The 15,457-nt window shown below is 45.5% G+C and overlaps 3 protein-coding genes across 11 annotated transcripts in view; 2 read left to right on the forward strand and 1 right to left on the reverse strand.

The window, feature by feature from the left end:
• The window catches only part of EIF2AK1 (eukaryotic translation initiation factor 2 alpha kinase 1), a 41,270-nt gene that overhangs the window by 5,804 nt on the left and 20,009 nt on the right, over positions 1-15,457 (reverse strand). For all 7 annotated transcript variants that reach the window (XM_050783984.1, XM_050783982.1, XM_050783983.1 and 4 more), the window contains 4 exons: positions 13,819-14,146; positions 11,104-11,215; positions 9,974-10,074; positions 163-277 (listed from right to left, as the gene is read on the reverse strand). In XM_050783984.1, coding sequence (XP_050639941.1) covers positions 163-277; positions 9,974-10,074; positions 11,104-11,215; positions 13,819-14,146 — 656 coding nt within the window. The remainder of the gene's footprint in view (positions 1-162; positions 278-9,973; positions 10,075-11,103; positions 11,216-13,818; positions 14,147-15,457) is intronic.
• ANKRD61 (ankyrin repeat domain 61) lies at positions 2,882-8,512 on the forward strand. Of its 3 annotated transcripts, none has more exons than XM_050784079.1 (3): positions 2,882-3,190; positions 4,752-4,846; positions 7,408-8,506. In XM_050784079.1, exons 1-3 carry the CDS (start codon positions 2,975-2,977, stop codon positions 8,408-8,410), a joined length of 1,314 nt encoding a protein of 437 aa, XP_050640036.1. In that variant the 5' UTR covers positions 2,882-2,974; the 3' UTR covers positions 8,411-8,506. The 3 variants fall into 3 exon arrangements, with proteins under 3 accessions (XP_050640036.1, XP_050640037.1, XP_050640035.1); XM_050784080.1 differs by having other exon boundaries at positions 2,882-3,109; positions 4,749-4,846; XM_050784078.1 differs by having other exon boundaries at positions 2,883-3,190; positions 4,749-4,846; positions 7,408-8,512.
• Positions 11,471-15,457, forward strand: part of RAC1 (Rac family small GTPase 1) — a 396,460-nt gene continuing 392,473 nt past the window's right edge. The window contains exon 1 of the mRNA XM_050784147.1: positions 11,471-11,474. The gene's annotated coding sequence lies outside the window, so the exon portion shown is untranslated. The remainder of the gene's footprint in view (positions 11,475-15,457) is intronic.

Below are 15,457 nucleotides of genomic sequence, written 5' to 3' on the forward strand. Positions count from 1 at the left end.
ACATTTACTATGAGCAAGCAGTGTAGCTCCTAAGGTAACGACGGTTCTTTTTATCTTTATCTCACCTTTGCTATTAAATCTTTATGATTCTCTTTAAATACTAACATGTGCAACCATGTCTTTTGCTTATGCAAAGAAAACAAAACAAAACAAAAAACTTACTCTTCCCGTTTCTATTGGTCCAGTCTGCGTTCTTCTGTAGGATGTCTGTGCAGGCCAGACCAAAGTCTCCTATTTTTACTTGCTGATCAGGGCCATGAAGAAAAATATTTCTTGGCTATCAACAAACAAAACAAGTCAACTCCTTGGCTTTCTTAAAACAAATAGTAGAAACTTGTAAATGTTTTTAAGTGTTTGGAACTCAGGAGCAAGCAGCCCCTCAAAAGTTAAATATTTGAGGAATAGTTCCCAAATTTGCCTGCACATCAGAATCATCCAGGAGTTTTAAAAAATCTCAACATCCGACCGGGTGCAGTGGCTCATGCCTGTAATCCCAGCACTTTGGGAGGCTGAGGCAGGCAGATCACCTGAGGTCAGGAGTTCGAGGCAAGCATGGCCAACATGGTGAAACCCCATCTCTAAAAAATACAAAATTAGTCAGGCGTGGTGGCACGTGCCTGTAATCACAGCTACTGGGGAGGCTGAGGCACAAGAATGGCTTGAACCCAGCAGGCAGAGGCTGCAGTGAGCCAAGGTTATGCTACTGCATTCCAGCCTGGGCGACAAGAGCAAAACCCCGTCTCAAAAAAAAAACCTCGGCCAGGCGCGGTGGCTCATGCCTGTAAACCCAGCACTTTGGGAGGCCGAGGCAGGTAGATCACCTGAGGTCAAGAGTTCAAAACCAGCCTGGCTAATATGGTGAAACCCCATCTCTACTAAAAATACAAAAATTAGCTGGCCATAGTGGTGCTCGCCTGTAGTCCCAGCTACTCAGGAGGCTGAGGGAGGAGAATCACTTGAACCCAGGAGGCAGAGGTTGCAGTGAGCCAAGATTGCACCACTGCACCCCAGCCTGGGTGACAGAGCAAGACTCCGCCTCAAGGAAAAAAAAAAAAAAAAAAAACTCAACATTCAACCCATTCCCCAGGCCAACTGCATCAGAACTCCTGGGGGTGGACACAAGCATCAGTATTCCTAAAAGTCCCAAGGCTATTCTAAATTTGGAGAATATTAATGTAGAGCATGCTTTGTACACAAATGCCTCCCAACCCTTACTGCACATCATTACCCAAGAAGCTCTTAGAAATGACTGTCCTCGGCCGGGCATGGTGGCTCACGCCTGTAATCTCAGCACCTCAGGAGGCCAAGGTGGGTGAATCGCCTGAGGTCAGGAGTTCAAGACCAGCCTGGCCAACATGGTGAAACCCCGTCTCTACTAAAAATACAAAAATTAGCCAGGTGTGGTGGTGCATGCCTGTAATCCCAGCTACTCAGGAGGTGGAGGCAGAATTGCTTGAACCTGGGAGGCAGAGGTTGCAGCAAGCCAAGATCACACCACTGCACTCCAGCCTGGGCAACAGAATGAGACTGTCTCAAAGACAGAAAAAAAAAAAAGGTAAGGGAAAAAGAAAGGGAAGGAAAGGAAAAGAACTGTCTTGTCGCATCCAGAGATGTGATTTTCTATGTGTGAGAAAACATTTTAAATGGCTTTTTCAAGGCATGATAAATCTAAGCACTGGCAGCTAGCCTGTGAATGTAACAAACCGCATGGCTCATCCACCTAGAAGATCACAATAAGCAAACAGGATGTAAAGGAGAAGTCAGCCCATAAAAGGGAAGACAGTTTCATTACTGGGAAATCCAAACTTAAGTGGGGAAGAGACCAGAGTATAACCTTCTAAGGGGATAATGCAACTCAGGCGACTTCCGGGAAGATCGTAACCCTGTAGTCCTTGACCAATGAGGAACCAAGGTACGGACTTGCATGCTAGGAGATAAATTACCTATTGTAACTGCCCTGGGTGTACCTGCCTACCAGACACACGACTTTACAAGACTGCTATTAAAAGTCTGACTTTCACTGTTCTTTGTGCCTCCAAGTTCATTCTTTGGGTTTGGATGGGTGAGCATGCTTCTTACACTATGAAAAAACTTTGATTTTTTTTTTAAAGACAGAATCTCACTGTGTTGCCAGGCTGGAGTGCAGTGGCGCCATCTTGGCTCACTGTAACCTCCGCCTCTCAGGTTCAAGCAATTCTCCTGCCTCAGCCTCCCGAGTAGCTGGGACTACAGATGCACGCCACCATACCCAGCTAATTTTTGTATTTTTAGTAGAGACGGGGTTTCACCATGTTGGCCAGCATGGTCTCAATCTCTTGACCTCGTGTTCTGCCTGCCCTGGCTTCCCAAAGTGCTGGGATTACAGGCATAAACCACCACGCCCAGCCAACTTGAATATTTCTTAAAAGCTCCCAGATAACTCATATGTATTAGCCAGGGTTAGGAACTAATAAATCACACTAAATGGCTTTATTTAAGCAACGAGTGCAGACCCAAAACATCTCTCAAACTATTCCTATGCCAGAGAAAAACGGAACCTGTAATGGGGAGAGGGAAGATTCTATTATAATAAAAACTAAAAAATAGGTTAAAACTTTTCTTACTTTAAAAGTAATAATTTAAACTTTGTATTTTAATGTATAAATTCCTCTTTTTTAGCTTTGATCATTGTTTCAGCTACACTTGAACTGGAGAGAAATCAGAAATAAAGGTGTAAGATAATAGCTTGGATATGTCTTTATGATAGAGTAGAAAACCCTAAAAACTGCTGACATTTGACATTATATGATCAAGGAACAAAGTCTGGATCAAGGAACAAAGCTTGGTTCCAAACTTTGATGGACTGCCTTCACAGATAGAATTCTTGACAAATTCTAGAACAGTTATAGAACTGAACTGAAAGAATCATCATAAAGAGACTGAAACTGACCAATTCCATAACAACATTTTCCCCTGAAGTCTTAACGTTTTTCTCATGGGGAATATACCCAGGAAAGGAAGCAGAGACCTGGTGGTTGACAGTGCCACGTCCCTGGAAGATGGCCCATCCGCAGCACTTCACTCGAAACTCTATGAAGCCATCATGAGAGAAGACTGCACTACGATCGAGGTACTCCTGAGAAATCACCCTGTCAACCAGCCCATCACCATTCTGCCCAACTCCACCAGCAGCAGATTACTTCTGAGCCAGGTACCCTCTTTTCTGCTCAGTCACTTCTGGAAAAAAGTCAGGCTGCTTAGAAACGAGCATCGTCTAAAGCTGGTGAACCTGCTAAGCTCACAGCCCTTACGAGGCACGACCCCAGCTCACTCCACACACACTGCAGTGCTCCCCAAAGCCCTCAAAGCCTCCCCTGCACATGTCACACACAAACCAACACGAGAAAACACCAGATCCTGTGTGGCTGGAAGACCATTCATGTCATCTCTCAAACATACCCATGGTGCTAATCTCCGAGTGGTCAAATTAGTTTTTCCCTTTTTTGGCCAGACGCGGTGGTTCACACCTGTAATCCCAGCACTTTGGAAGGCCGAGGTGGGTGGATCACCTGAGGTCAGGAGTTTGAGACCAGCCTGGCCAGCATGGCAAAATCCCGTCTCTACTGAAAATACAAAAATTAGCCGGGCATGGTGGCAGGAGCCTGTAATCTCAGCTACTCAGATGGCTGAGGCAGGAGAATTGCTTGAACTCAGGAGGCAGAGGTTGCAGTGAGCCGAGATCGTACCACTGCACTCTCTAGCCTGGATGACAGAGCGAGACTCCATCTCAAACAAACAAACAAAAAATAGTTTTTCCCTTTTAATATATACATTTTCAGTTTCTAAATGTTTATACAATGATTATTACCTTTACAATTAAATTTTTTTTTTCCAAAAAGGAAGTCACCCTCTCTTGTACCCTACTGTCTTATCTTATAGCCATGGTGTAAAACCACTACTTACATGTGTGTATTTTAAGAGTTGGCGGCCGGGCGCGGTGGCTCAAGCCTGTAATCCCAGCACTTTGGGAGGCCGAGACGGGCGGATCACAAGGTCAGGAGATCAAGACCACCCTGGCTAACACGGTGAAACCCCGTCTCTACTAAAAAAAAAATACAAAAAACGAGCCAGGCAAGGTGGCGGGCGCCTGTAGTCCCAGCTACTCGGGAGGCTGAGGCAGGAGAATGGCGTGAACCCGGGAGGCGGAGCTTGCAGTGAGCTGAGATCCGGCCACTGCACTCCAGCCTGGGCGACAGAGCGAGACTCCGTCTCAAAAAAAAAAAAAAAAAAAAAAAGAGAGTTGGCACAAACAGCTCTACTAATCATAGACAGAACATATGCTGCGTTATATTTGAAAACCCTTAAGATTCAGGTTTTACTGCTGATAATACGACTTTTGGCAACGACACGGCACCTACTTGTCCATCACCCTGCGGGTTAATTTAAGGACTAAGTGACTTCATAGCAAGTACCATTAATATCACACCACAGGCTCTTTGGAAGAATCAACTTTCAAAACTTTCCAGAGCTTTCGAGTGTTATTTCTGTTGCCTCAGTAAATGTGCGTTTCTGTAAAACACAGATTTTATAGTAGGGAATCCACTGAGTTTTGATCATTTAAAACAGGTAGTAGAAAAGGAAACTTTCAATGCACATACCAGAAAAAGAGTAAGCCAATGAGACAGTAAATAAATGTATTGCCTTTGAAATGGCAAGCTAACACAAACAGTATTTTTAACTACACAATGTGTTTTGTTTTCCCTCCAAAGCAGACAGAGTCCATCATCCCCATCCATCTGGCTGCCAAGTACCACAAGGCCCAGAGTCTGCTCTGCCTGTTACGGCATGGCGCTGACCCAGAAGTCAGGTAAGTTAACTCCACCGAAAATCATGTCTTTTTTTCTTCTTTATTTTTTTTGAGGCAGGGCTCTCGCTCTTTCGCCCAGGCTGGAGTGCAGTGGCACAATCTTGCCTCACTGCAACCGCTACTTCCTGGGTTCAAGAGCTTCTCCCACCTCAGCCTCCCGAGTAGCTGGGACTACAGGCATGCACCACCATGCACGGCTAACTTTTGTATTTTTAGTAGAGACAGGGTTTCACCATGTTGGCCAGGCTGGTCTTGAACTCCTGGCCTCAAATGATCCACCTGCCTCGGCCTCCCAAAGTGCTAGGATTACAGCCTTCAGCCACAGCACCCAGCTTCACTGGCAATCATTTCTAAGTGAGGATATACCTGATATAGATTTTTTTCAGTTCATACATTTTTTTCCACTTAGGTTTGGACTTGTTCGTTCTTCAAGGTGACAGACTACACATTATCATGTTATGAATGAACCAATGTCTTTACTGAATAGATGAGATAATCTGAAACACTGAGAAAAATCCAACATCACAAACATTTTGCCAAATCAATGCACATTCTGAGGATTAAGTGCTCAATGGTGGTGTTGTGAGGAATGCAGTAAAGTCCTTGCCATAGCCCTCAATAAGTTTAACCACCAAAGTTAGGTGTGAAAAATAAAATATAGGTAGACAATAGATTTTCTTTTTTGTTTGTTTGTTTTTTGAGACAGAGTCTTACTCTGTCGCCCAGGCTGGAGTGCAGTGGCGCAATCTTGGCTCACTGCAAGCTCCGCCTCCCGGGTTCATGCCATTCTCCTGCCTCAGCCTCCCAAGTAGCTGGGACTACAGGCGCCCGCCACCATGCCTGGCTAATTTCTTGTATTTTTAGTAGAGACAGGGTTTCACCATGTTAGCCAGGATGGTCTCGATCTCCTGACCTCGTGATCCACCCTCCTCAGCCTCCCAAAGTGCTGGGATTATAGGCGTGAGCCACCGTGCCCGGCTGATAATGGATTTTCTTGTTTATTACTCTCCACTAGAAGGTAAGTCGCATGAAAGACAAGTTCACCTTGTGCACCACTGTATCTCCACCACCTCAACCAAATCAATTACTTAGCAAGTGCCCAGTAATACTATCTGAGTGAATGAAAGAATTAAGTAGTATATAGGCTGGGCGCGGTGACTCATGCCTGTAATCCCAGCACTTTGGGACCCCGAGGTGGGTGGATCATGAGGTCAGGAGTTCGAGACCAGCCTGACCAACATGGTGAAACCCCATCTCTACTAAAAATACAAAAATTTGCCAGGCATGGTGGCAGGCGCCTGTATCCCAGCTACTAGGGAGGCTGAGGCAAGAGAATCACTTGAACCCACGAGGCGGCAATTGCAGTGAGCCGAAATCACGCCACCACACTCCAGCCTGGGTGACAGAGCGAGACTCCATTCCAATAATAATAATAATAGAACTTCTTGCCCCAAATCCTTACCACGCTCCAGAAAAACCCACCCGACCTGTCTTGCTCCCAGACTCTCCCTTAGCACCCCACCCCAGCTCTGCAAGTCCTCTCGAAGTCCCTTCCACATCTCGACCATCACAGACTCGCCCCATTCTCCTCAGGGGACCCTTTCCTACCCTGCATACCGCATGCGCTATGTGAGGCTTCTGCACCCCTCTAGAACTCTGCCGGCTTCCAGTATTTACTGAGCTGTTTCACTGTTTCACGTCTATCTTCCCTGCTAGACTGTAAGCCCTACAAAGGTAGGGGCCACCTGCTGTTTCACCATATCCATAGCCTAAGGCCTCACGCTGAACAGATATATGTGAACTAAAATCATTTTCTAATTTCAGCAGAGGAGTTAGATTTACATAATAAACCTTCCCTTTTCTCTGCCAAAACAAAGGAATTTTTGGAAGCGCTTCTGTGATGAGGGCCAAGTTGTAAAATGCTCATTCCACCTGGCTTGGAGCAGGGAATGAACTTCAGAATGACCACAGGTCTTCAGATTCAACCCCTGTCACTTCTTCTGCTCCCTACACACTCACGCATAAAAATGTCAGGTAGGAGAGCAGAGACAGAGCCACTAAGAAAGGAGTCAACAGGAGTTTGGGCCTTCACGGCTCACTTCTATGGTGATAACAGATCACACTCAAGTCCACACAATTTCACGGAAAGCCAGTAACCCAGCCCAGCACTATGTGAGGTGCCAGGCTGCAGAAATCACTAAGATACAGCTTTGGAGGGACACAGCCCTAGTGGGGGCAGCACGGGTAAAAATAGGCCGCTCCAAGAAGCTGGGCCTCCTTCACGACATTGTAGAAAAGTGAAAAGAATTTTTCAAAAAAAAAAAATTTATGTATATAAAAAATGAAGCTAGGCCCCATTGTATAGGGATACATCCCACCACATCCCCCGAAAAACCCTGGGATAGCGAGAAACTACCCAGCAATACAGATTGTGAAACACATCCTTAAGGTAATTAAAGGGCCTGACTTCAAATAAATATTGGTTTCTTAAGCATTAACTGTTCACGTAGAGCCATTCCCACTGTGAATTCAGTGTAACGTGTAATCAATACCCATTCTAGGGACACAACAGGCCTCACCACACTCAACTTAATACTACTGCACTGGCCAGTCACTTCCACCACGTGGGCAAAACCAGGCAACAGAATGCACAGGATCCTGACAGACATTCAGAATAACGCCATCACGTGTCTCCGCATCTTGTGTGCACACGGGGCTCAAGTTAACGCTCAAGGGGAAAGCAACAAACGTTCACCACTCCACCTGGCCATAGCATATGGTTGCTATCCAGTTCTCTCCATTTTGGCCCAAAATGGTGCCGATGTCAATGCTATTAATGAAGCCAGCATGACACCCCTTCACATGGCCGCAAACATGCTGAATAAGGAGATGATGGAAATGCTCATTGCCTGTGGAGCAAACGTCAACTGTGCTGTCTCTTCCACGGGAAACACGCCCCTGAAGCTTGCAGTGTGCACCGCATCAAGCAAAGCAGGCCGACTGCTCGGGGCGGGGGTCAGCTGCATCCGTCTGCTGCTCACTCACGGAGCCAAAGTCAATGCCCAGGACTACAAAGGCCAAACAGCCATCCACGAGGCATGCTTTGGAGGCAGAGAGGCAATCATCAATCTCCTGCTTGACTTTGAAGCAAATGTTAACATTTTAACAAGAAACGGGGAATCTCCAATTTATATGTACCTTCAGCGCAGTTTCAATGTAAGAGATACGGCACTTCTGGCCAGGCTACTTTATCACACTTATCCTCTGAGAATGACCAATAACCAAGGAATTCTCCCTGCAGGAATCATGCTACCAGAATTCCGCCTCTTAAGGGACACCCTAATAAAGCAATCGCAAAAACCTTTATCCCTACAGGGTATCTGCAAAAGAAACATCAGGAATATTTACGGGGAGAAATACAAACAGCACTTGAAGCAACTTCTCCCGGTGACGATATGGAATTCTGTCTACTGCTGTTACGACCTGGCATACCTCCTGAAACAAGACCTCCCAGCTTCACAGCAGCAGGGACTTCCAGCCACTCAAACTGCATTTTCTGGCTAGACATGTCCCAGAAAATGCTTAACCTATCACCTTTGACATCCCAAATGTACAAACTACTGGTTCTTGAACACTTTCCAAAAAATAAAGTGATTTGCCTACTAACATTTTTGTTCCTAGATTTGTTTTTTCATGCCCTTTCCATGATTTAACTTCGGGCTGAAAAGTAAGCAAATTAATGTCACTCTCTTCAGCCAAAGACACAAATGTATTTTCTCTCTTTCTTGATAGTCTTTTGTGGATGAGAACCAAATAGTCATTACAGACTTTTTTTTTTTTTTTTTTCAGACGGAGTCTCGCTGTGTCTCCCAGGCTGGAGTGCAGTGGCGTGATCTCGGCTCACTGAAAGCTCCGCCTCCCGGGTTTACGCCATTCTCCTGTCTCAGCCTCCCAAGTAGCTGGGACTACAGGCGCCTGCCACCACGCCCGGCTAGTTTTTTTGTATTTTTAGTAGAGACAGGGTTTCACCATGTTAGCCAGGATAGTCTCGATCTCCTGACCTCGTGATCCACCCGCCTCGGCCTCCCAAAGTGCTGGGATTACAGGCTTGAGCCACCGCACCCGGCCTACAGACTTTTTTAAAACAGCAAAAAAAAAAAAAAACTTCCCATTTTGTTAAACTTTAAGATGAGTAATTATAGAGTTTACCTCTAAGTCTGCAACAATAAATGAGTATTTCTGTCAGCACTAAGTAACATTCAGCACCACTGATTTTATCAGTACTCAGAGCACACTTACTACCTGAAAAAAAGTACTTATACTCCACAGAGGATTTTCAAATGCCCAAAAATTACTACTTTAAAAAAGTCAACTTACAACCAAGTGCAGTGGCTCACACCTGCAATACCAGCACTTTGGGAGGTCAAGATGGGAGGATCACTTGAGCCCAGGAGTTCAAGATCAACCTGGGCAACATAGCAAAACTCTATCTCTACAAAAAAATTGGCCAGGCACAGTGGCTCACGCCTGTAATCCCAGCACTTTGGGAGGCCGAGGCGGGCGAATCACGAGGTCAGGAGATCGAGACCATCCTGGCTAACACAGTGAAACCCCGTCCCTACTAAAAATACAAAAAATTATCTGGGCGTGGTGGCGGGTGCCTGTAGTCCCAACTACTTGGGAGGCTGAGGCAGGAGAATGGTGTGAACCCAGGAGGCAGAGCTTGCAGTAAGCCGAAATTGTGCCACTGCACTCCAGCCTGGGCAACAGAGCAAGACTCCATCTCAAAAAAAGAAATTTAAAAATTAGCTGGGCATGCTTGTAGTCTCAGCTACCAGGGTGGCTGAGGTGGGAGGATCGCGTGAGCCTAGGCATTGGAGCCTAGGCATCGCGCCACTGTGCTCCAGCGTGGGTGACACAGCGAGACGCTGTCTCAAAAAAAAAAAAATTTCAACCTAATGTTTTCTCACTCTGGATCTATCGAACAATGATTTGTCTGACAGTAATTATAACCTCCTAAACAAATGAACTAGGACATGTAATCTTATTTAATTCAATGAACCATCGTCAAGTCATCCCTGATACAAAGCTACCACTGCTTTCAATGATTTCATCGCCCCCACTTACCTTCAGATCTCGATGCACAATTCCCATGTTATGTATGTAAAACACACCTTCTACCAATTCTTGAAAAATTTTTGTTGCAACATTGGCCATAACATAAGGACCTTGAAGTAAAAAAAATAGTTTTATTTCTGTAATTTTTTTACTCATTACGTTGGCATTTAAATATTAATGTCGTTCTAAATACATTAACATCTGACACTTAAGAACAATCAGATTTTCAACAAAGTCAAGGCAGAATGGTCTAAAACCTAGAAATAAGCAGAAAGGGTTCCTCAGCTAGCAAACAAACCATCACAAAGCAGCACTCAACAGTTGATGGACTCTGTCAACCAGAAAGAAAGCACCTCTAACTTCACTCAGAGCCCTCCCCTGTATTGATGACTTTTTAAACAATTCTTGGGTATCAGGCAACTAGATTTGATAAAGTTTAGGTTCCCTTCAACTCTTGACATTCTGGGATTTAATGCTAATAAATCTGGTATCCTAACCACAGATGATTAAAGATATTATTACAAATAATGGAGAAAGAAAAAAGATAAAATATGTTAGCTCCAGGAGTACAAGTCAATCATCTGGAATGCCTCACTGTCCAAAAATGACACGGCATATGGCCGCAAAAATGTAAGTACATTAATTCATCTATTAATATGATGACATACATTTAGAGGATGGAGAGGTTTTATAGGACTCACACAAAAATTGGTAAAGAAAAAATTCTGGCCAAGCACAGAGGCTCACGCCCATAATCTCAGCACTCTGGGAGGCGGGGACAGGAGGATTGCTAGAGATCAGGAGTTGGAGACCAGCCTGGGCAGGATAATGAGACCTTGTCTCTACAAAATTTTTTTTTTCAAAATCAGCCAGACATAGTGGCATGCACCTGTAGTCCCAGCTACTCAGGAGGCTGAGGTGGGAGGATCGCTTGAGCCAGGGAGGCCAAGGCTATAGGGAGCAGTGAATGCACCACCACACTCCTGCCTGAGCAACAAACAGAGCAAGGCTCTGTCTCAAAAAAATAAAACAAAATAAATAAAAAAGAAAAACAAAGCACCTGGAGGCAACTCCTACATGAGATGGGGAAGATGTGACTGTGTCTATTTCCTGGCCCGGCAGACCCAGATGGTACTCACAGGCAGACTCGTCCACACACTCCCGGCTGCGCTTGTTTCTCTCGGCTATCCAGTCCCACAGCGAGAGCTCACACAGCTGCATCTGGATGTGCAGCATCAGGTGGTACTGGGCCTAGGAGAGGAGGTAGTGCCGGCTCCCATCTTTGCACGATTCACTCGCATTATTCATTTAGCCAACAAATACTCATCTGCCTATTCTGGGCCAAGACGGTAGGCCTCTAGGGAAGTCATTTAACCTGTGTGGACTTCCCTTTGCAAGACAGAACTGCTGAGGACACAGGCCCACCCAAGAAGGCCAAAGTCTAATGAAAGCAACAGATAAAGAGAGCGATGATTAAAACAGGGTGTTGTAATACCAGCAGAAGGGGGGGCCAGGCTGAAGTCAGGCAGGAGTCCAGTGGCAGAAACTCTCAACTGTGACCCGGAGTAACTGGTCCTGAAACTGGGCTGCTTGCTACATAAACAGTTTTTAAAGCTAAGAGAAAGCAACAAAGAATGGCTGTATGATATTCTACTACTCTATATATTTCTACAAAGTATATATACTTTGTCTGGCTTCACATTGTACACAACTAATAACTTATTCAATAAAAAGGTAAGCAAACATTAAGCTTACTGTAGCCCACTGTATATACCATCTGATTGAGGCACCTAACAAAATTTTCCAAATAAAATACAGAGAAATGAATCAATTCTGATTAAAAGTCCCCCAAACTCAAATCATCCAGATTCAGGTAAAAGTGTTCAAAGTTCTATGTTTCATAAAAAAGCACAGACTCAGACAGGCGCAGTGGCTCACACCTGTAATCCCAGCACTTTGGAAGGCCAAGGCGGGCAGATCATGAGGTCAGGAGTTCAAGACCGGCCTGATCAACATAGTGAAACCTCGTCTCTACTAGAAATACAAAAAAATTAGCCAGGCATGGTGGTGGGCGCCTGTAGTCCCAGCTACTCAGGAGGCTGAGGCAGGAGAAGCGCTTGAACCTGGGAGGTGGAGGTTGCAGTGAGCAGGGATCCCACTACTGCACTCCAGCCTGGGCAACAGAGCAAGACTCCGTCTCCAAAAAAATAAATAAATAAAATAAATGCACAGGCTCGGTCGTGTGCAGTGGCTTATGCCTGTAATCCTAGCACTCTGGGAGGCTGAGGCGGGTGGATCACCTGAGGTCAGGAGTTCAAGACCAGCCTGGCCAACATGGTGAAACCCCGTCTCTACTAAAAATACAAAAAAATTAGCTGGGCGAGGTGGTGGGTGCCTATAATCCCAGCTACTCGGGAGGCTGAGGCAGGAGAATCGCTTGAACCCAGGAGGTAGAGGTTGCAATGAGCTGAGATCATGCCACTGTACTCCAGCCTGGGTGACAAGAGCAAAACTTTGTCTCAAAAAAAAAAAAAAAAACACAGGCTCAGAAACACATATTCCGGGACAAGAATTAATTCTGCACTGTGTCTATGTAGATGGTATACACAGTTTTATAATCCTAACAAGACAGATTATGTGTAGACCCTGTTAATTTTCATGTTTTTAGTTTTATTTATTTATTTATTTATTTATTTTGAAACAGAGTCGTGCTCTTGTCACCCAGGCCAGAGTGCAGTGGCGCAATCTTGGCTCACTGCAACCTCCACCTCCCAGGTTCAAGCGATTCTCCTGCCTCAGCCTCCTGAGTAGCTGGAACTACAGGCACACACCATCACGCCTGGCTAATCGTTATATTTTTAGTAGAGACGAGGTTTCACCTTGTTGGCCAGGCTGGTCGCAAACTCCTGATCTCAGGTGATCTGCCCTCCTCAGCCTCCCAAACTGCTGAGATTATAGGCGTGAGCCACCACACCCAGCCCAATGTTCATGGTTTTAATACTACTACTTAAAATACTGGTGAAAGCATGGTGGCAGCATGACCATGGAAAGAAGGTTATATCAGTATAACCCTCAACAAGAGCATCCTGAAAACTACAACTAAAATAAAATCAATTTTAAAATGAAAAAGAGTATCCTGAATACTGACCTGGTAATCCTACTGGGACTCACCTAAAGTCATGCTACAAAATCTTTTTTGCATAAATATATCTTTTTTTTTTTTTTTTTTTTTTTTTTTTTGAGACGGAGTCTTGCTCTGTCGCCCAGGCTGGAGTGCAGTGGCCAGATCTCAGCTCACTGCAAGCTCCGCCTCCCGGGTTCACGCCATTCTCCTGCCTCAGCCTCCGGAGTAGCTGGGACTACAGGCGCCCGCCACCTCGCCCGGCTAGTTTTTTTTGTATTTTTTTAGTAGAGACGGGGTTTCACCATGTTAGCTAGGATGGTCTTGATCTTGTGACCTCGTGATCCGCCCGTCTCGGCCTCCCAAAGTGCTGGGATTACAGGCTTGAGCCACCGCGCCCGGCCACATAAATATATCTTTATAGCATGATGCTAACATACAATAGAAACAGAGTGTGAGTGAGGCCACTAACTCCAGAGTACACACTCAAGATGATCTGGAGCTGAAAATGGCCGGGGGAGAGGCCAGAAAGGGATGTGGAGGAGTTAACTAAGTGAAGAAGGGAGAACCGAACACAAAGGTCACATGGCAAGGGGAACATGGCCAGTAAAAGAGACCGAACGCAGGGCAGAAGTGCCGGAGGTGAGAGTGGGTGAGAGAAGGCCACACACCTGCACAGTCCTCAATACAATCACTACTGGACGAACTAGGAAGGTCTAGGAAAGTAATCTACCTCTGTCTGACCCAAAAAGTTGACATTTTCTTCGGAAGATTCTTCAGTGGATGTGAAACTATCATCTAGGTGGGAATTACGCCTGAGTGGCAGCTGCTGTTCCATAATTGAACTGGTAGACAAACCAGCCAAGTCATTTTCCTGGAGCTCCAGGGTTGACTCAAGTTCACCGGAGTCTCTTATGACTAAACTGGTGGTATACTTCACTGACTTGTCATTCTGATTTTCAGTGTCAGATTCTCCAAAGCGTTTTCCTTTTTCTGGGGTGGGCTCAGCAAAGACAATGGATGAGCTGCTACTTTCATCATTTTTAACATCATATTGTTCTCTGAAAAAAAAAAATGTAAACATAAAAGTCAATGGGCTGAGCGCAGGGGCACATGCCTGTAATCCCATACTTTGGGAGGCCAAGGCGGGTGGATCACTTAAGGTCAGGAGTTAGAGACCAGCCTACCCAACATGGTAAAACCCCATCTCAACTAAAAAATACAAAAATTAGCTGGGTATAGTGGCATACGCCTGTAATCCCAGCTACTGGGAAGGCTGAGGCAGGAAAATGACTTGAACCCAGGAGGTGGAGGTTGCAGTGAGCCAAGATCGTGCCACTGTACTCCAGCCTGGGCGACGAAGTAAGTGAGACTCCGTCTCCAAAAAAAAAAAAAAAAAAAGTTGGCCAGGTGCAGTGGCACATACCTGTAATCCCAGCACTTTGGATGGCCAAGGCAGGCAGATCACAAGGTCAGAAGTTCGAGACCAGCCTGGCCAATATGGTGAAACGCCATCTCTACTAAAAAATACAAAAATTGGCCAGGCGTGGTGGCATGCACCTATAGTCCCAGCTACTCAGAAGGCTGAGGCAGGAGAATCGCTCGAATCTGGGAGGCAGAAGATGCAGTGAGCCGAGATCGCGCCATTGCACTCTAGCCTGGCCAACAGAGTAAGACTCCGCCTCAAAAAAAAAAAAAAAAAAAAAAGTCAATGTACAGGTCTGGCACAGTGGCTCACGCCTGTAATCCCAACACTTTGGTAGGCCAAGGTGGGAGGATCACTTGAGCCCAGGAGTTGGAGGCTAGCCTGAGCACCATGGCAAAACCCCATCTCTACAAAAAATACAAAAATTAGCCAGACATGGTGGCACAAACCTGTAATCCCAGCTACTGAGGCAGCTAAGATGGGAGGATTGCTTGAGTCTAGGAGTTAGAGGTTGCAGTGAGTTGAGATCATACCACTGCACTCCAGCCTAGGCAAAAGAGCGAGACCCTGTCTCAACAAAAATAATAAAAAATAGGCCAGGCACAGTGGCTCACACCAGTAATCCCAGCACTTTGGGAGGCCAAGGCAGGCAGATGACCTGAGTTCAGGAGTTCGAGACCAGCCTGGCCAATACGGTGAAACTCCATCTCTACTAAAACTACAAAACTTAGCCAGGCATAGTGGTGCAGGTCTATAATCCCAACTACTGGGGAGGCTAAGTCAGGAGGATCGCTTGAACCTGGGAGGCAGAGGTTGCAGTGAGCTGAGACCATGTCACTGTACTCCAGCCTGGGCAATAGAGCAAGAATCCATTTAAAAAAAAAAAAAAAAAAAAAACTGACAGGAAATATCTGAAAGGAAGAAATAACTTAACATTTTGTAATGA

The sequence above is a fragment of the Macaca thibetana genome, chromosome 3 (assembly GCF_024542745.1).
Source record: "Macaca thibetana thibetana isolate TM-01 chromosome 3, ASM2454274v1, whole genome shotgun sequence".
Classification (NCBI taxonomy): domain Eukaryota; kingdom Metazoa; phylum Chordata; class Mammalia; order Primates; family Cercopithecidae; genus Macaca; species Macaca thibetana.

Bases quoted from the DNA above. Each gene is read 5' to 3' on its own strand.
- ANKRD61 (XM_050784078.1), top strand. From the start codon at position 2,975: ATGGGGAATATACCCAGGAAAGGAAGCAGAGACCTGGTGGTTGACAGT. The intron at 3,191-4,748 runs GTACCCTCTTTT...TTCCCTCCAAAG, and splicing joins GCAGATTACTTCTGAGCCAG to CAGACAGAGTCCATCATCCC. The intron at 4,847-7,407 runs GTAAGTTAACTC...TACCCATTCTAG, and splicing joins GGCGCTGACCCAGAAGTCAG to GGACACAACAGGCCTCACCA.